The sequence below is a fragment of the Candoia aspera genome, chromosome 4, assembly GCF_035149785.1.
Source record: "Candoia aspera isolate rCanAsp1 chromosome 4, rCanAsp1.hap2, whole genome shotgun sequence".
NCBI lineage: Eukaryota > Metazoa > Chordata > Lepidosauria > Squamata > Boidae > Candoia > Candoia aspera.
In genome coordinates this window covers 95,643,715-95,663,920 of record NC_086156.1, presented here as the reverse complement: position 1 = coordinate 95,663,920, position 20,206 = coordinate 95,643,715, and the positions used below count along the sequence as shown (strand labels likewise).

At 40.9% G+C, this 20,206-nt stretch overlaps 1 protein-coding gene across 1 annotated transcript; it reads left to right on the top strand.

Annotated features, from left to right (window-relative positions):
- The first annotated feature begins 2,276 nt into the window (after positions 1–2,276).
- Positions 2,277–16,145, top strand: LOC134496732 (vomeronasal type-2 receptor 26-like). The gene is made up of 6 exons (XM_063302440.1): positions 2,277–2,449; positions 3,536–3,827; positions 4,462–5,328; positions 5,728–5,955; positions 14,195–14,321; positions 15,244–16,145. Exons 1-6 carry the CDS (start codon positions 2,277–2,279, stop codon positions 16,143–16,145), a joined length of 2,589 nt encoding a protein of 862 aa, XP_063158510.1.
- The last annotated feature ends 4,061 nt before the right edge of the window (positions 16,146–20,206 follow it).

Here is a 20,206-nt window from a genome sequence, read left to right as displayed (position 1 = left end):
GGCCTCTGCCCACTGGACCTGTTCAATTAAAAAAAAATCATTAAAATCATCTTTACCTCAGAATCCTGAATGACATTTTTCCCCTCCCCAAAAGCCATATTTCAGTGTGTAGGTTCTTTACCTTTGCATGCACAGCTGCACAAGAACATCACAAGTAGTCCTCATTTAGCAACCCAATTGGGACCAGGAACTCGTCTGTTAAGTGAAGTGGTCTCTAAGTGAAAAATCATGTGACTGCGACCGTGCTTATGATTTTACTTCATTTTTCCTTTGCTTTGCAGTGTTAGAAGGATATGACTCTAAAGATCTGGGTGAGCCCAAATGGCAGGGAAGTTTTCTGGAACTTGACTCACAAGTAAAAGGGCAACTCTTCCAGGCTTATTTTCCTACTCACCTGCCCTTCAGAATGCTGACCCTGGCGCTGGGATAATTTGCAAGAAGAGAATTAATGTGTGTACTTACATTCATTGGAGAGGAAGAGAGTAAGCAGGCACACAATGGGGAATGCACTAGAAATGCCAACTGGTTGCCTAGGCACTCTCATTTGTGAGCTGCAACCTGCTTAGGAGGCAAAAAGCCTTTAAGCTGAAACTGATTCTGGTCTTGTCAGTGTCAGGCAGGAGCTAATCACCTTTTTAAGGTCACAAAGCTGAGCTGGTTAAACTGCAGTTAGCACTTTTGAGGGATGTACTGTGCTGCGGATAAATGCAGCTCAGAAAGAGCTTGTTTAGGCAACCTCTCCACTCTGCACGGGGGAGAAAAAGAAAAAAAAATACAAAGGCCAGGCACAGGACAGTGCATATCAACTGATTGTAATGGTGAACATATGATGGAGAGAGAGAGAGAGATACTGGGAAGGTCCTAAATGTGGTCATTGGTCACAAAGCTACTTTTTCAACATGGTCATAATCTTGACAGTCACTGCCTGAGGCAGTCGCTAAGTGAGGTCTACCTGTATCCTGTCTTTCATAGACAAACATACATGCAAAAGACCAAATGCCTTTGGACAAAGAAAGGTTTAGTACAATTGTGTATAATAGGTTTGTTCCACTTCAGTGTTTGGCTTTGCAATGTCAACAATGCAATCTACCCCAACTAATGAAGCAGCGTGGTCACCACTGTTTTGAAGCAGGGGACACTTCCCACAATTTTGTTTTGACTATGCACTTTACTTAGTGAAGCAAATGCCCCTTCAAAACTTATCACACCCTTAGTATTTTGCAACAGGTTGGTTTTTGTTGTTTCCAAGCATTTTTGGGATTGAAGATTTGAATAAGGGCATTTCGATTACAAAAGGAAGGCATATTTGCCTTTAAATGAGGAGAATGATGAGGATGGTAATAATGGTTAGATCTGAGAAATTAGATCAGAGAAAGCTGATGGAAGGTAATGAGGCAAGGGTCCACCCCAAGGTAGCCTGTGCCTGGAAAGGTAGTCCTGGTTTGCAACGGCAACTCAGTCATTAGGCAAAGTGACAGCTAAGTGAAGTTGCAACTGTGCTTATGATCTTACTTCACCTTTCCTTTGCTTTACAGACCTGCAAAGGTCAAAAATTAAAGCATTGGTTGTAAAGTTACTTTTTCATCATTGTTGTAAATGTGAACTGCCATTAAAAATGGCAGTCACTAAATGAGGACTACCTGTACATATTATATCTTCAGTGATCCAGGTAATTTGTAACTTTAGGAACTATTTTTCTGAATTTTTACCTATATTCTATGTGCCCACATTCATTCTATTCTGCTCCAAAAAGACAAAAATAAATAAAAATCTTTGGAATGGTGCATGTAGATAGGAATAATCTATGCCACAAAAAAGTTTTATTTCCCAAATAGCATCAGTGTTAATAAAGTTTCAAGAAAAAGATAACAAAACCAATTTTCAACAATGCTACAGAGGATTCACCAATTTTAGATAATTACCAAAGAGCTATAATTACTTCTGCTGCTTTCCAGACTCCATGTTGTCTAGTACCAAACTTCTTTACAAGAATGAGAGTGTATATGTGTGTGGTCATATGTGGGTGCGTCTCTCTGTGTGTATGTATTGTGTGTATATACAGTCAGGTCTAAAACTTAAAGATTTCATTCAGATTGATTCAAGGACACGCTCATCATAGCTGATTCATCAGCTTCAACTTTCATTCAAATCTAGCCATTGTTATCATAGAGGTTCTAATGCCTGCAGTATAGATGCATTTGTGTCTTAGTTTACAGGGTCAATTTCTACTTAGGTTGTTGATAGTGAGAGTGTTACTTTTTCTACTACTGCCTTACATGGCATGCAAGAAAAATGTTAATTGTCGAATTGTGGATCACCATCTCATTTTTCACAAGTACCTTCAGCCAGGAGATCTAGTCTTTGGTGGCCTCCTTTGTCAAACCTTCTTTGTCTCCACACCAAAGATTTTTGATGAACCACCACCGCCAACATACGATGAAGAGTACCTGTAAGGAATTCAGTTTTCCTTCAGTATACTTCTGAGCAGATTACATGTAGCAGACCATCTTTGTGGGTATTATTCTTTGCAGCTAGGAATGGAGTAGATTCTGTTGCTATAAATCAAGTACAGATTGCAAATCTATTTTTTTTTCCTCTACATCTCTTTCGAAACATTAATTATATAGCCATTGTTTAGGATTTTTTTAAATCAAACCGAATTGTTATAGACTTAGTCAGCAAAAAGTTAGGTAAGTAAGTACATAAAAGAGCAATAAGGCAACATTTAGCTTTCGACTAGGGAGTGCATTTTCATTCATTTAGACACTTAGCTTTCATCTAGGGAGTGCATTTCATTCATTTCATTCAGTTCTCTTGATTCAGCTCTTGCTTAAAAATTAGAATTTTATTCCTCTTCATGAGAAATCACGATATTTCTTCCAAAAAACATACATAATTACTCAATACATCATGCCACAAAGTCTCCTTCTTATAAAATGTATTCACAATTACTTTTGAATTTGTCCCTCTGTTGGAACCAGTAATATATGACAATCTTAAATCCATCTGAAAATATCTGTGGTGTGTGTGTAGGTATATCTAAATAAATTATAAATATGGAAAAAGTAAATGTAAAGTTTACTTTAAATCAAGCTCAACTCCAAGAGATTCCATATACATTTTATGTAATTTTCTTGGCAACTGTATAGAAGTGGTCCACCCCTGACTTCCTTTAATCTATAGCCTCTGGATTCCTTGATACTAGCCTTTTGGGGCGATAGGCCAAGATCAGCTAGCAGTCTGGGTAGGGATATATCAACAGATGCATTTATGAATTCTAAAATCAAACTAGGGGTGAAAGGGGGAAAATCTATGCTATAAAATTATAAACCATTTCCTTAATGTGCAAGTATTCCTGTGTATTTAAAATAGCCTGCTCCAACTATTTGCCCTACTGAATCAAATCCTTTAGCTTCCTTTGCCTCCTCATGCTGAGATAGTTTTGTTGCCTGAAATTTGTACCAAGTATAAATAAATTATGGCATATCATTATTTCACTGAGTTCGTTTAACACATAATGGAAATCCCACTGTAGGGTATTGACTCAGAACTACCAGCATATCCTGGCCATGGTCTTTGCAATAAAGGAAATCAATGAAGATCCCCACATCTTACCCAACATTACTTTTGGATTCCATATCTATGATAGTCATATAAACACCAGGTGGGCTTTTCGTTCTGCAATGCAACTAATTTCTCCAAAGAAGCAATTTCTCCCCAATTACCATTGTGACACAAAAGGACATCTTTTTGCAGTCATCGAGGGACTTGATATTGAATCCTCTCATCGAATACCAAAGCTTTTGTCTGTCTACAAGATTCCTCAGGTAGGGGTATGTGCAGATTGTAATGACCATCCTTCTTCCTCCTGATATGTTTTGTGTTTTTTAGATAGAGGTATATTTTATAATCATATAGAGCTTAATGGTGTGGCAATGCAGCTAATCTGAGAAGTGTCAGCCAAGAACATTTTAAAGAGTCTTTCACTGTTGCTAGTATGGCAGACAGTTTAAAAGTCAGATAATATAAGCAAATATAAACATGATAAATATCATATTACAAAAGGTAAAAATATCATAAAAGTAAAAGATACTTTATCCACTGTTATCACAGCCTTGATAATATAAACGTTACAAATATAAAAATGGTTATTGCACATTGCCCAGAGTCACCTTATTTGAGATGGATGGCCATATAAGTTTGATCAATCAAAATACATAAATAAATACCTTATCCACTTCTATCAATGCACACTGTCTTCCTGTGAAGGATGAACACTTGCCACATTTTCTTCTAGACAATATTTCTTCCAACATAAATTAATTTACTGAATTGTGATCCTAGCAATTCCATGGTGAAATATGACTAGTAGTAATACTACTAAGCAATAATACTACTACTATTAAAGATATGTATACGTTAATATCTCTTTGTCTCTTCTCCAATTACCAATCTGTTTAGCTGTCCTATGGCTCTGCTCCAGTGATGATGGATCACACCCAAGCCCCTTACTTCTACCAAATGGTCCCAAACGAAGCCCTTCAGTACAGGGAGATTCTCAAATTACTTCTCTATTTCAGGTGGACCTGGGTTGGATTTTTCACTGGAACTGGAATTGATACAGAATGGATATTTCAAGTTATGGTTCCAGAATTTTCCACTCATGGCATTTGCTTTGCTTTTATAGACACAGTCTACAATGTAGGCATGGACAATGAACATGGGGGTATAATGAAATGGTCATTTAAACTGTGGAATAGAATCATGACCAGCACAGCTAATGTATTTCTCCTCTTTGGTGATCTTCGCACTCTAGTGATTTTGGACTGGTTGCTAGGTATACGAAGAGAGATTGAAGAAATAACCACAGCACAAGGCAGAGTGTGGATTTTGACTGCTCAGCTAGAGTTTAAGAACTATGACAAGGAAGGGGATCTGAGAGTTGCTAGGCTGGTCTACCATGGGGCTTTGTCCTTATCTGTCCATTCCAAGGAGCTGCCTGGATTTCAGCAATTCATTCAGGACAGAAAGCCTTCCAATGCAAAAGAAGATTTCTTATTAAGGGACTTTTGGTCTTATGCTTTTGGATGTTCCTTCCCCAACTGGGTTCTGAACCATACCAATAGTGATCTCTGCACTGGACAGGAGAGGCTGGAGAATCTTCTTGAAATCCATTTAGAAAAATCCATTACTGGGCAGAGCTACAGCATCTATAATGCTGTCTTTGCTGTGGCTCATGCTTTGCATGCCATGTATTCATCCAGATCCAAGCACAAAAGAATGCTGGAGAGGGAGAGACGGACATTTCTGACTCAGCAGCCGTGGGAGGTATTGTAAATCTGCCAGGACTACTAGTGCTTCATTCTCAGTGGTGGGGCCATTACTACAATAAACATTCTTCTATAGCATATTACTAGAGCAAAACTGCTGTTGGCCTTGAGGCGTCACTACAGTCCTGTCCATATCACTGTGTGCATAGTATTTTGATACAACATTAGAAGAGAAGATATGTGGCGAAGGATTGAATTGTGGAGTCCTTGCTGCTCTCTGAGCTTGGTTATTTGCTTGCGGATGTTTTGTTACCTGATGAGGTAACATCTGCTGGAAGGGATTGGGGTTTGCTCTCTGTTTATATACAATGAATAAATGTAAGAAATGTTCACATCTTTGTTCAGTTCCACGTGTTAGAACATTTTCTTAAGCATTTGTTTTCCTTTCCATCCTTAGCTCCTCCATTTTCTGAAGCAAGTGTCTTTTAATAATACCATAGGGGAACAGATTTCCTTTGACCAGAATGGTGTATTTCTAACAAAATTTGATGCTATGAACTGGGTTTTGTTTCCAAACAAGTCCTTTGTTAAAGTAAAAATTGGAACGATCAACTCCCAAGCATCAAGAGACCAAAAATGGACTATGAACAAAAATCCCATTGGCTGGCACAGTTGGTTTAACCAGGTAGGATATAACTGTCAACATTTGTGTATTTGCCTTATTGTTGAAAAGGATGTGAGTAGTTGTCTTAAAATGTGACTCATACCTTTCCTGTTCAGGATGAATGAATCTGCCAAACATGAATCTGCCAAATATTTTACTCGGTTTCCTCTTTCGTCAAACCTTGTAATATTTTGGACTCAGTTACTGATCTTAATTTCTGGTGGTTAAGGAGTCTGTGAGTTCTAGTCGCACCTTAGGCCTGAGAGCTGGCTGGGTGACCTTGGGCTGGTGACTCAGCCAAACTCACCTCACAGGTTTGTTTTTGTGGGGAAAACAAGGAGGAGGAAGGAGTATTAGGATTGTTTGCCACCTTCAGTTATTTATAAATATAATACGGGCAGGAAAAAAAAAATCTCAAAAAAAATCTCAAAATCTCTCAAAATTTTCATCTCGATGTCTCCAAACATATACATATTATGCTCCTCTAAGATGAATATTTCTGCAAACCATTTTCTATACTATGATATGCAGTTATATGCACATTAAATAAAAGTTTTTCTTACCTATAAGGAACTCTATTTTTTTTAACTGTTTTTGTTCTAATATAGGTGGATGAATTCATTTCCGTTTGTATTTCACTTTTGGAAATCGAAATATGATATATTTTGGTAAAAAATATGAAGTGACACCTTTTTCAAGCCTCCTTCTTTCTCTTGACATAACTCAGTACTAAGCCATTATCTTTGTTCTTTTTGTAGTTTCTGTACTTTCCTTTGTTGTTGTTGTTGTTGTTGTTTTGTTTTCCTATACTTGCCCACTTCGAAATTAAGTCAAAGGTATGCCAGCATTCACACAGATATCTATGCTTGAGAACATTTTTCCAGTCAAACTATGTGGAAAAATAGTTAATTCCTTATGGAAAGACTTTATATTGCCCCTTGCCAACATGGTAAGCAGTATATCCATTACTAATATTACCGATATTTAATCCATCTTTCTATTTTGCTCTTCTTTCATGTCTGGTATAATAATTAGCTTATTCTAGGTACACAAAATGCACTAGTGTTAAGTCAGGTTTGTTCAAATAAAGAAATAAATATTAAGCTGTGGTGTGAGTGGATGTGGAGTTTATGTCTGTTGATGGTGCTCTGGAGAGATTTTGGAGAAGGGCTTTTTTAGAGGGATTTTGAATGTTGCAACTGGTTTGTGGAAGTGGAGGATAGTTTTGATAGAAATGTTGGGATGAGAGTTTGGAATGAGGAACGAGAAATGAGAGGATGGAGAATTGGCAGAGAACTGGCAGAGTGGTAGAGACAGACTGGAGAGAGGGGCAGATGAGAGTGAAGATGGAGGAGTGAAGGTAGGTCAACTTACAGATGTTTGGGACCTGCTGGACTCCCCCCTTGACACTCCCTAGACTTCCCCTGGACTCCCTTGGAACCCAGTGGATCACTTTCCTTGCGCCAGAGCTGAGCCTGAGTCTGAGAGCCCAAGAGTCAGCTCCTGTGGCTTCAGAAGATGACATGGATCACATGATGGTGGTGGAACTGACCAAAAGACAAGTGCCCCTGGCCGTTGCTGGCAGCCAGACCTACTCACATGGATGCTAGTGTTGTGGAGTGTGGTAGGCTGCTTGCTGGTCTTTTGGTTGACTGCCTGTTCCTTGGGATCTTTGGAGCTTTATTTGTATTTGAGAGCCTTGGACTCTTGGAGGCATCATTGTGTAACTGCTTGGTGGCTGCAAAAGTCCTTGGCGCTGCATGCTTTTGGACTGCTGCTGTGATTTTTTTTTAGGTCGATTTCTGCAGTGGTTTATGATGTTATTCAGGGAGGTCATTTGGAAGATCCTGAGGTTGTGTGTGGGGGGGTGTTTGGTGAGAGTTATGTGATTGTGGTTGGCCTTCTCCCCCAGGTGAGGGCTGTATGGTGGAGGGAAGTAGCTCCCTGCTTTGTGGTTGAGAGCTAGAGGCAGGATCGTTCTTGTGAGTTTGAGTAGATACAGATTAAGTTTGTTTGTGTGGGGGGGGAGAATGAGTGGGTGTTTGATGTGTTCTCTGAAGTTGTGTTGAGTGGAAGGATGGTGGCTTGAAGTGCTGAGAGCAATTGCTATAGTACCTGTTGGGTTCACTTTACGCCCGGTTGTATATTGGTTGGAGGAGACTCCCTTTCTAGAAGAGATTTGAGGATGGGGGTGGAACAGTTGGTGGGGCTAGCAGGGTAAGGCAGTGTATCTTGGTGGTGTCAGGTAAAGGGAATTACTGTGTGAGATGGGTCAGCTACTTGTGGGGAACACAACCCTGGTGCCTTGTACTGATCTCGTGTTCCAGCCCCTTGAACTCATCCCATTTACCTGGTCAACAGATCTTTGGGGGCTCAGGTTTTAGGCTGCTGCTTTTAAATGCCAGATCAGCCTATATTGAGGTTGCCTTAGCTGATTTGATTCCTGCAGAGAAGGCTGATCTGGCTTGTATTACTGAGACCTCTATGGGGCCAGAGGGAGGGGTTTCTCTCTCAGAAATGTGCCCAACTGGGTATTGAGTGTGGCACCAACCTACCCTACAGAACTTGGAAGGGGTGTGTGGCTGTTGTCATCAGAGAATCTCTGGTGGCCTCCTGGGGCATTGTTCCACAAGTGCCAGGTTGTGAGACCCTTTTTCTTCGGGTGGGCTCAAGGGCCCAGATGGGATTGCTGCTGCTGTACCAGCCTCCCTGCTGTGTAGCAGCTTTCCTGCCTGAGCTCCTGGACCTCACTGCAGGGCTTGTGGTGGAGTGTTCCCCAAACTTATAGTTTTGAAGGACTTCAATCTGCCATCCCTGTGGCTGGGATCAGAGGTAGCTCAAGAGTTCATGGAAACCATGACTTCCATTGGCTTGTCACAGGTCATCCAGGGCCTGACTAGGAGTAGTGGGGATACACCCAATTTGGTATTCTCATTAGAGTGGTGCTTATGTGATCTGGAATTGGTGGACCTATCTTTGGCCCCTTGTCATGGTCAGATAATGCCTTGGTGGCTATGAGCTTCTGTAGGGCTATGCACCTCCTCATGGAGGTGGGACCTATTAGATTGGTCCCCTGGTGATTGATGGACCTGGATGGATTGCGGAAGGAGCTGGGGGTGATAACTGAAGTTCTGCTGCACAGTCTGGCTGAATCCCTAGTCACTGCCTGAAACAGGACGGTGACTGGGGCTTTGGATAGGATTGCGCCCATGTGACCTCTCTTGACCCATGGAACCCATCACCCCCGTGGTATATGGAGGAAACAGATTAAGAGATGTCTAGACAACCTGTGGCAGAAGACAAAGAATGAACTCAACCAAACATGGGTCAGAGCTCCTATTAAAGCCTACCTTGTGGTAATTTGGGCAGTGAAGCATAAATACTTCTCTATATTAATTGCACCTGCAGATAATCGCCCAGGAACCCTCTTTAAGGGTGTCATGCTCCCCGATCAAACATTCCCAGAACATCTGATTGGACTTGCATGCATGCATAAGGGCAACATGTGTTGGGACTTGTGGGTCAGTGGAGTGGGAGGGGTAACATTCAAGAGTGAGAAAGCATCATGTTTGGACTATATCTCATACCCAAACCCAAGGTCAACTTGCCGAGCTGTTGAAAATACCTGCAGAGAACTGAGAGATTGGCATGAACTGACGAGGGGGGCTGCATACTGGTGTAGGGAGGAGGGACCATGTACTCATTGGGCTGTTTAAGTTAGAGAAAGAGCGGGAACTTTCATTCACAACTTTTTGCTATTCTGTATGCTTCTTCCATTAAAGAGATTTCTACTACATTTAATGTATGAATAGGATTTAATGGTGATAGGGTGCTGCAGTCATTACAAAGGGTTTCCTTCTGGGGAAGGAGGATACTGAGATCTACCTGCACTGAGGCATTTGCTGAAATTCTGGAAGACAAAGTAACTCAGATTCATTCCCAGTTAGATGTCAGCATGGCAGTTAGTCCAGTGGACAGTAACCCTGTTGCTCCTAGGGAAATGAACAGGATCTTAGGAAGTGTGAGCACTACCATATGTATTTTAGATACATGTCCCTCCTGACTTGTGAAAGCCTCTTGGGAGTGACATGTGGGTGGGTTCTGGTGGTGATTAATGCTTCCTTTTAAGGAGGCTGTGGTTCACCCTCTTCTTAAGAGGCCAACACTAGATTCCACCCTGTTGGATAATTTCCATCTCTTTAATAATGCATCTAAAACTTCCATCTCTTTAATAATAGTAATAGTAATAATAATTTATTTTTATTGAAACATCTGAATATTAGCTCCTTCATAGGTGACATGCATTGTAAAATGGTAGTATCACTTGTAAAAAATAGTAATGTTAAAATTTACTTTTCAAATTAGCTTAGCTTCAAGGTAAGATACAAAATCCTACTTCTGTCACATATTAACAAATAAATATAAATAAACAAATAAACTCCTTCTCACCCTTATGGGTGGTATGTGTCTTCCTCAACCTCAGGTCCTCTACCAGAGGCCTGGGAGTTTGAGGGTTCCGCACAGTACCTTAGGTGTTCCTAGCACTGCACTCTTTTGGATAGAGAACTCTGATATTGTTCCTAGGATCTGTTGGAGCCATTCTTCCAATTAGGAGTCACAGCCCCATGTTCCCCTACCACCACTGGACCACTTTGGCCTTCACTTTCCAAATCTTCTCTAGTATCTTTTCAGGCCTTGGTACTTCTCCAGCTTCTCATACTCCTTCTTCCTGATATTGCTGTCACTTGGCATTGCTACATCTATCACCACCACTGTCTTCTGGTCTTTGTCTATTACCACAATTTCTGGTTGATTGTCCAGTACCTGCCTGTCCATCTGGATCAGAAAGCCCCGAAGGATCTTAGCCCTGTTATTCTTCAGGACCTTCTGTGGAATCTCCCATCTGGACTTGGGAGGTTCTAGCCCATACACCATGCAGATGTTCCTGTATACAATGCTGGCTACTTTGTTGTGCCGTTCAGTGTATGCTGTTCCTGCCTGCATCTTACACTCTGCCACTCTCTGTTGGACTGTCTCTGAGGCCTCTCTGCACAGTCTGCACCTTGGGTCCTATCTAGTGTGATAGACCCCTGCTTCTATGGATCTGGTGCTTAGTGCCTGTTCTTATGCTGCTATGATCAGTGCCTCAGTGCTGCCTTTTAGTCCAGCCCTTTCCAGCCACTGGTAGGATTTCCCAAGGTCAGCCACCTCAGCTATCTGTCGATGGTACATCCCATGCAGGGTCTTGTCTTGCCATGGCACTTTCTCTGCTTGATCTTCCTTCCATGTCTGCTGCTGCCTCAGGCATTCTCTCAGCAGTTCATCTTTAGGTGCTATCTTACTGATGTACTCCTGGATGCTCTGGGTCTCATCCAGGACAGTGGCTTGGACACTCACCAGACCCCACCCACCCTCTTTCCAGCTGGTGTACAGTCTCTGGGTGTTGGACTTGGGGTGAAAGCCTCTGTACATTGTGAGGAGCTTCCGGGCCATCACATCAGCAGCCTCCATGTCCTCCTTTGGCCAGCTCACTATACCGGCAGGGTATCTGATGACTGGCAGGGCATACATGTTGATGGTGTGGATCTTGTTCTTTCCATTGAGCTGGCTGTACAGGACCTGACTTATCCTTTCATGGTACTTGGATGTTGCTGTCTTCCTTGCCTCCTCATTGTAGTTTGATGTGACTGTGGGATACCAAGGTACTTGTAGCTGGTCTGTATGTCTGCTGTGTGACCCACTGGTAGTTCCAGCCCATCAGTCTTGACTACCTTCCCCCTATTTACTACCTCTCCAGTCCAAATGACATCCCAATGTCCTCATTGTAGATCCATGGCATGTGGATCAGCGAGTCAATGTCTCATTCACTCTTAGCATACAGCTTGATGTCATCCATGTAGAGGAGGTGGCTGATGATAGTTGCACTCTTGAACTTGTATCCATTTCCAGTCCTTGTGATTATCTGGCTGAGGGGGGTCAAGCCTATGCATAACAGCAGTGGAGACAGTGTATCACCTTGGTATATGCCACACTTGATGGCAACTTGTGCAAGCTGTCTTGAGTTGACTTCCAGTGTTGTCTTCCACAGTCCCATTGAGTTCTTGAGGTAGGTCCTTAGTGTCCTTTTGACTTTATATTGGGCCAGGCATTCACAGATCCATGCGTATGGAATGTATCATAGGCATTCCTGTAGTCAGTCCAGGTTCTTCTCAGATTGGTCTGTCCAGACCTTGAGTCTCAGTCAACTGCTCTATCTACAAGTAACTGGTGTTTTGAGCCTCTGGTGTTGTTCCTAATGCCTTTCTGAGCTGTGCTCATGTACTGGCCCATATGGTCCTGCAGCTTGATGGCTATGATGCCTGATAGGACTTTCCATGTTGTGGGGAGGCAGGTAGTTGGATGGTGTTGTTCCCTTGTGGGGTCTTTCATGATCAGCACTGTCCTTCCTTGTGTTAGCCAGTCTGGGAGGTGGGCTGCTGTTAGCAGCTGGTTCATCTCTGCTGCTAGGCATTCATGTACTGCTGTTGGTTTCTTTAGCTAGTAGGTGTGGAACATGTCTGGGCCAGGTGCTGTCCCACTGTTGAATGTCTGATACTTCATGTTCTTGACCTGCTGTTGAATGTCTGCTACTGTGATGGTGACTGGTTCCTGTTCTGGGAGATTATTGTGGTCTGTTTTCAGGTTGTGAAGCCACTTTTCATTGGTGTTATGGGTCTTCTCTTTCTCCCATATGTTCTTCCAGTACTGTTCAGTTTCTGCTGTTGGTGGCTCTGCTGTTACTCTGTTGTTGCACTGCTGTTGGGAGTACATCTTGGATGGTTCTTTGGAGAACAGGGCATTTATCTTCTAAGCTTCTGCTTCTCTTATGCATCTCCTTAACCTGGTAGCCAGTGCTGTGAACCTTTGTTTAGCAGACTCTAAGGGTTCAGATGGTGTCAGGCCCTTGTATTTTTTTCAGTAGCCTTTAATCTCCACACCCTTCTGTAGTTCCACCAGCTGGCTAACCTCTCTCAGTTGCCTTGATCTTAGTCACCAACCTCATTTTCTGGGGGAAGAGGGTATGCACTACTCTTCTTTTTGTTCATGTAGCCAAACATCTCTAGGATTACAGCAGCTGTAGTGTACACCAGTTCATTGGTTTGAGGTTTGGTGGTAGTATGGATTGTCATGAGGGCTCTATTGGCATCTTCTAGCATATTGTCTGATAGTACTTCTACAGTGAGCCTTGGTAATTGGTCTTGAGGGTCTCAAGGGTCTCGAAGGTTGACTGTAGCTAGTTTATCCATGATCTTGTGTCCCATATCAGCTGTTGTGCTCTGTAATAGAGGGGGTGGCAGTGATGTTCCAGCTTCAGGTATTGGCTACACCTCCACTTGTTCTTTTGAAACTACTTGAGTCTGGGATGTAATGTGTGGTTGGTCTCATGCTGTGAGAGCATCTTCCTCTTCACTATATTGAAACATTGGGTAATAGCTGTTTCTCAGTGTGAATGTAGGTCTTCATTCCATCCATAGTTCCCTCATGTGTTTTATATAGCCCCTCTCATTGGGTCTACAGTTGTAGTAGCATTCCATCAATTCCAGGTTATTTTGTCTCACCCATTTATGGTTTGTTCCAGTAGTCCACTTATTGTCAGATTATCCTGGTACCCCAACATCTTGTGTGGACCTTGTTAATCCAGATAATGTCTGAGCTGGCATGACTCTCTTAGTTTGTGTCACTCTCATATTCGAGGTGAAGCATTAGGGGCTCTTTACCCAAGGACCCCTAATGGTAAAGGGGGTACCAAACAGGATTGGAACCCTGGTGTCCTGCATTAAAGTCCAGCACTCTTAACAACTATGCTATCCAGCTGTATTTTATTTCACATAGAATTACCATATTCCATTTTAATAATCAACACATAATTAAATCTGTAAGAAACTTATTCTAAAAAAAAAAAAACAATCCATAGAAGAATTGGAGCCATAAACTTATCTTTCTAATGTTAAAAAGCAAATCTTTTAGCAATGAGTCAATTTCCCCATAGGATGGAATAGTATGTTTTAAGGCTGGGATAATTCCAGTGAGCTTGGAATAGCTGTTTCAAACTATCCACAGAGGATAATTCAGGGTCAGAACATTTTCACCTAAAGAACATATCCAGAAATAGATAATTGTATGCCATGTTCTCCTCTGGAGTGTAAGGATTCTAAATTCTAAAATTATCCTTGTGAAGGTTTATGTTGGTTTATGGTTTCCCCTCTCATTGGTGAATTAGGTGCAACCCCTCTCAGTCTGTAACAACAAGTGCCAGCCTGGTTACAGGAAACAAAAGAGAGAAGGGGAGCCCTTCTGCTGCTATGATTGCATTCTCTGTCCAGAAGATAAGATTTCTGAGTGGGAAGGTAAGACTTCCAATGCTATTCATAAAGTACATGAGCTACTACTCAGATCAATCTAGATTTATAATTTGCTTCCCTAATTTAAAGCCTCTCAGACTTATAGAGGTATTGTTGTGCACTCAATCATTCAATTGATTCCCAGGGAAAGGGAGAAGCTGGAAATAACCATGATCTCTATACTGTTAAATGCTATAACTTTATTTTTTTTAATACAATAAATTTTATTACAATTTAAAAATACAAAGAAAATACAAAGAAAAAAATAGGAAAAAGTAAGGAGAAATAGAAAAAAAAAAAGAAGGTAAGAGAAAAGAAAGAAAAAAGAAAAAAAAGCATACATGTAAAACGTGGCTTCCCCTCCCTCTAGATAAGTATGGACAGTTTCAGTAACTTAACACCTTCTCTAGCATTTCAATAAAAAAAGAAGCAACTCTCTTCTTCTCATAACTCATCCCTTATCAATAAAGAAATCATAAAAACACATCATTCAATCTGAATCTGCAAAAGTCTATTAAGGGCTACCAGAAATAATATCACATGTATTTTAAGTTTAATCTAAAAAAACCTATTTTATAATCGACATATAATGCATTTTATGTTTGTGTAAGGGCAGAGAGGTTCGAAAAAGCAACACTTCATATTAATGAACTTGCATGCTACTTCCTTCTACAGTACTTCCAATGGAGGGAAGAAGAAAAGAGAACTAGAGACGTCAGTAGGCTAAGGATAGGGTTGAATGCACTTCTGTGGGATCGAGAAAGGCATCCAAAATTAGGCTTCGCTAGCTATGAATCATCTTTCAAGGGAAGAGTGGTTTTAATGGAATACCTCTCTGCTTCCTCAGTACCCTAGTCTTGATTAACGTTAATCAGAACTAGTTAAATAACAAATTTCATGCAACTAAAGCTAAACTTCTCTTCTCCAGATATGCCTGACTGTGTAGAGTGTAAAGAAGATCATTATCCAAACAAGCATCAGGATATCTGCATCCCCAAAACTGTAACTTTTTTATCCTATAATGAACCCATGGGAATGGGTTTAGTCACTGGGGCTCTTTTCCTTTCCCTGATCACTGTTGCCTTGTTAAGAACATTTATAGTGCACCACAACACTCCCATCGTCAAAGCCAATAACCGGGATCTCACCTACACTCTTCTCATCTCTCTCCTGCTCTGCTTCCTCTGTACATTGCTTTTTATTGGGCAGCCGCAGAAGGTGATGTGTGTCCTGCAGCAATCGGTTTTTGGCATTGTCTTCTCAGTGGCTGTTTCTTCGGTATTGGCCAAAACCATCACTGTGGTTCTGGCATTCCTGGCCACCCAGCCAGGAAAAAAGAGGACTATGTGGATGGGGAAAGGGCTGGCCAATTCCATTGTTATTTCTTGTACTCTTATTCAAGTAGGTATTTGTGCCGTGTGGCTGGCAACCAGCCCCCCATTCCCAGATGCTGATATGTACTCAGGAAGGGGTGAAATTACCCTGGAATGTAATGAGGCATCCCCCATCATGTTTTACAGTGTGATTGGATACATGGGCTTTTTAGCCATTGCCAGCTTCATTGTGGCTTTCTTTGCCAGGAATTTACCTGATAGTTTCAATGAAGCCAAATCTATCACTTTCAGCATGGTAGTGTTCTGCAGTGTGTGGCTGTCATTTGTCCCAACCTACCTGAGCACCAAAGGAAAATACATGGTTGCTGTGGAGGTTTTCTCTATTTTAGCTTCCAGTGCTGGATTGCTGAGTTTCATATTTTTCCCCAAATGGTACATTCTTGTTGTGAGGCCTGAACTGAACAACCGGGAGCATCTTAAGTGGAGAAACCACTGAAGAAGCAAGGAAGCTGTCTCTGAAGACCAAGTCTGCCATATGCCTTCCAGTTTTCTTTTGTGTTTTTAAGGGGAAAAAAAAAACCTACAGGATTTAAATGAATAGATATGCACTAAAGAGGAAATGATATGAACAATCGTTTTAATCCTAGGTTCCTTTATTTCAGACAGGTTAACAAAAGAGAAGTAATACATCTTCACATTCTTTTAGGATTTCTAAGTATTTACAATAATTTTATTTTTTACAGGTTAGGAAAACCTGTTCTTTTCTTACTGTGCTGTGGTTGAATAATACTACTTATTTTGAATATGCACAAGGAGAATTTTTAGAAATATTCTTCCATGTATATTGCAGCTTCTTCTAATATCCTTTTTGGGAATTGTTTCTGTTTCTACAGTGCTCTTGAAAAAGGAATATAATTTCCAAAATTGTTGGGCCTAAATTAAAAAGAAAAGAAAAAGAAAAATACTGGCACTTTGGCTTCCTACGTCTTCCCTTTGTCTAGTTCAGTTCCTGTCCTTCTCTTTCATTGGTTATCAGAGAAGTCACAGGGTTTCCTTCTCCTTATAGACAGGGTCCACTTCTTACCAACCTCTGTTAATAGTCCACCAGGCTCACGAGATCAAAGGAAAGGCATTGTTTCACAGTTTGAACCACTCTCTTATGGGAAGTTATGGAATATTCTCCCTCCATGGTCTCAGCTAGCAGCTTCAATATTGGCATTTTGGAGGTTAGTAAAGTTTGTCTGTTCCTGGGGTTATTTGAGAGGAGAATGTCACCATTGAACCTTGGCTGTTTGTATTATTGCCCTATTGTATACCTTTTGAGGAATGAAGGATAACTATCCACTTACAGCTTTTATGATTGCTTGTGTTTTAGTGGATTTATCTTTTTATTTTATTTTATTTTGTACCTATGTGGTAAACCTCCAGGAGTCATTTTTGTTGAATCCAGCAGTATGTAAACATAATTGTAAAAATTAAAAGAATAAAGAAATTTTTGATATTACCTTTTTTACCTTGGGACACCCAGGTCCAATTCCATTTTCAGCCATGGATGGTGCAGTGACCATGCACTGTTATGAAAGTAATGAAAAAAATAACTTTGCAACCAATCCTCACATTTATGATCATAAGCACAGTTGTGGTTTCATTTAGCGACTCCTTTGCTTAACAACCAAGGTGTGGTCCAAATTGTGGCTAAACGAGGACTATATGTATAGACCCCATTTACCTAAATGAATAGATGAGAATTTGATGTATGAGGTGATGGCCAAAAATGTTTCACATCTAGCTTATACAAAAAAAGTTTTCCTGATCCCACTCCCCACACAAGGACTACAGTCTTGATTTGTGAAGTCATATTAGGCATGTGGCCATTCCCATGAATATTTGTTCTCTGGCACCTGTTCTTGCTGAGGTCATTGCACCTGCTCAGATGTAATAAGCAGATATAATATTTATGTTCTCCTCTCTTCAGCAGTATTATTGGGAACATGTCATTTGGAATGGAGTACTTCATAATTACACACTACAGTAATCAAGTCTGCCACCTGCCAAACCACTAAGGAAATCAAATTACAACAAAAACAATATTGGTGATAAAAAATTGTGAGGGGGAAATAAAGATATCCAAATGTAACTGGGATCCAAGACTAGGTTAAGGCAAGGCAAAGCTCTGTCAGATTGACTAATGCCATATATTATATGCTATATAGTCAAAGGTTAGTGCAGACAAGTGTTTCAATATATATATATATATATATATAAAAGCTATACAGCAGACTTCAAATTTATCATAAGTAGAACAAGTATTCATGTGAGGCTGTTGTGAACCGTGGAAATTTATTTAATGTTAAGGCTGTAAATGTAGATCTGACAGTCTTGGCCAAAACATAAAATTCCTAATAAGGATGAGGGTATTTGAGATATTGCTACTCATGCTGCTACCTCATACAGAATGCAAGGCTCATACCAATAAATGTAGAGTCCAGAACCCTCAACCTGCTCTTCAAATGTATTATCAGCCTGGAGATTTCATCACTGGTGCTATTGCTTCCCCAAGCAGCCCCGCCCCCAAGGTGGCAATAAAGCCGTAGCCTCCGTAATGGGCTCTTCCATTCATACCTTTTAAATCATAACTACTACCACGGTCAACATAGGAAAATGAAAGAAGTGACAGAGAATGCCATCTGCAACACAACTGCCAGCCAAGCCATTAAAACAGCAGAAGGGTGATAGATTTATTACAAGCAAGCAAGTCTCCCCTGTAAGTAATGTTTCCCCACTTTATCTGACAGACAGATACGACCCACTTGAGTGGGATTTGCAGGCTGAGATCAAAAGCCAGCAACTTTTAGACCTTTCCTCATCACTAATAGAGAATGCTTCCTCTTCACAGGCAGTTGCTGTTAGCTCAGCCACTGAACAATTTATACAGGAGGGAGACATGGATTCTAACCCTAAATCCCTGAAAGAACAAAATGCATTGGACTTTATAACTAGGCATAGCCTACTAACTGCACAGACTGTTCTTTCAATTTTTGACTTGCTGACTACAATTAAGGACAAAGTTGACTCCCTAAAAGAATCCTTCACGAAATTTACTGAGGGTCAGCCTAATCATATTATTTACCCTACCAAATTAAATGACTGTGCTTTACATGCAGCCAACAGAAGAAAGGAAGAATTTACCTCCAAATACATACCTTTGGGGGGGAAGGAAAAGTTAAGCAGCTCCACAGAGAAAGGAGTGAAGGATGAAAAGTATTCATTAAGAAAATGTATTCTACAAACTAATAAGATAACTTTGCAAATCTTAAACAACAGAACAAACAGAGGCAGATGGGGATCAAAAAAAGCCATTATTCAGTCCTTAAGTCAGCTTTTACGCTGTGAAATGAAATCTATGGACTTAGAAAATGTAGAACGGCTTCCATCCAGAGGCAATTATAGTTGAGTCCTGCTGACATTTGGACAGTCTGTGGTACCCAGCATGCTCTTCAAAATGAAACCTTTTTTGAGTACATTTTCAATCTTTACAGTTTGTGTTTTTCACTTTGAAGAAGTTAGATCACTTGTGGCTCAGTGCAGCCGGGAGGGTACTGGCGCTTTAAAATATGATAGTAAAACTCCCCCAGACAATTTCAAGGACTTTTCAGCAGCAGAGCCTCTGTCAAAGAAATGTTCAAGCAAACAACTAGCCCATCCTACAACTACACAGCTGGCAAATGATTCACTTGAAGAAAGCCTGATCAACTCCTTCGGTGGTGCTCTGTCAGACTCAAGGCAGGCCGATATACTTCAGAGATTAGATGTTCTGAGAGAAGCCTTAATGACAACTTGTCAAGCAGCCAAGCCATTAATAAATTTTGCCCTATGAAATATTCAGGATGATAAGCCCAATTTTAAGCAACAATGTGTAGGTAATCCTGAAAAAGAACAATCTCTCGGCACTCCCATAGCTTCTATAAAAAAAATCAAGAGCTACAAAATTCTAAGGCAGTGTCTGATTTGGTGGATCTCTCTGCTTTTAATTCATGTCCTAATAGCCCTCTGAATTTACTAGAAGCTTCAAAATAAAAAAAAATTCTTGTAGTTGCACAGGTTCATGTGGACTGGGCCTCCTCATCTCCACCTCTCCAAGAGTAGTACCTAAATCTATACCCTCACTGAGGCAAATGGCCTTGGCTTTTTGCTTGACTGGTGTTCTGCCACTCTGGTAATTATCAATGTCCCAAGCTGTTTGCTATAATGACTCCCATCCACCTGTCCACACCATTTGTAATATGTAGGATGTATCATTTCACATATTGTTTATTTGGTACCCTGATGTTATTCTGTGCCTGGAAGTAGATGATAATAGATGTGGATTTTGAGTTTGGGCTGACAGAGGCAGTAAGAGTTTTAGTACCATTGGATCCAGGATGCCCACAGGGATTGGTGAAGTCACTGTGCTTTCTTTGTGGAGTGTCGTTCTGTCACCCAGGTGTGCAGAGAAACAGTTGTGTTCTGACTGAAAAGTGGATTGTTAGCATCTGCCCTGGACTTGGAATCTGTGAT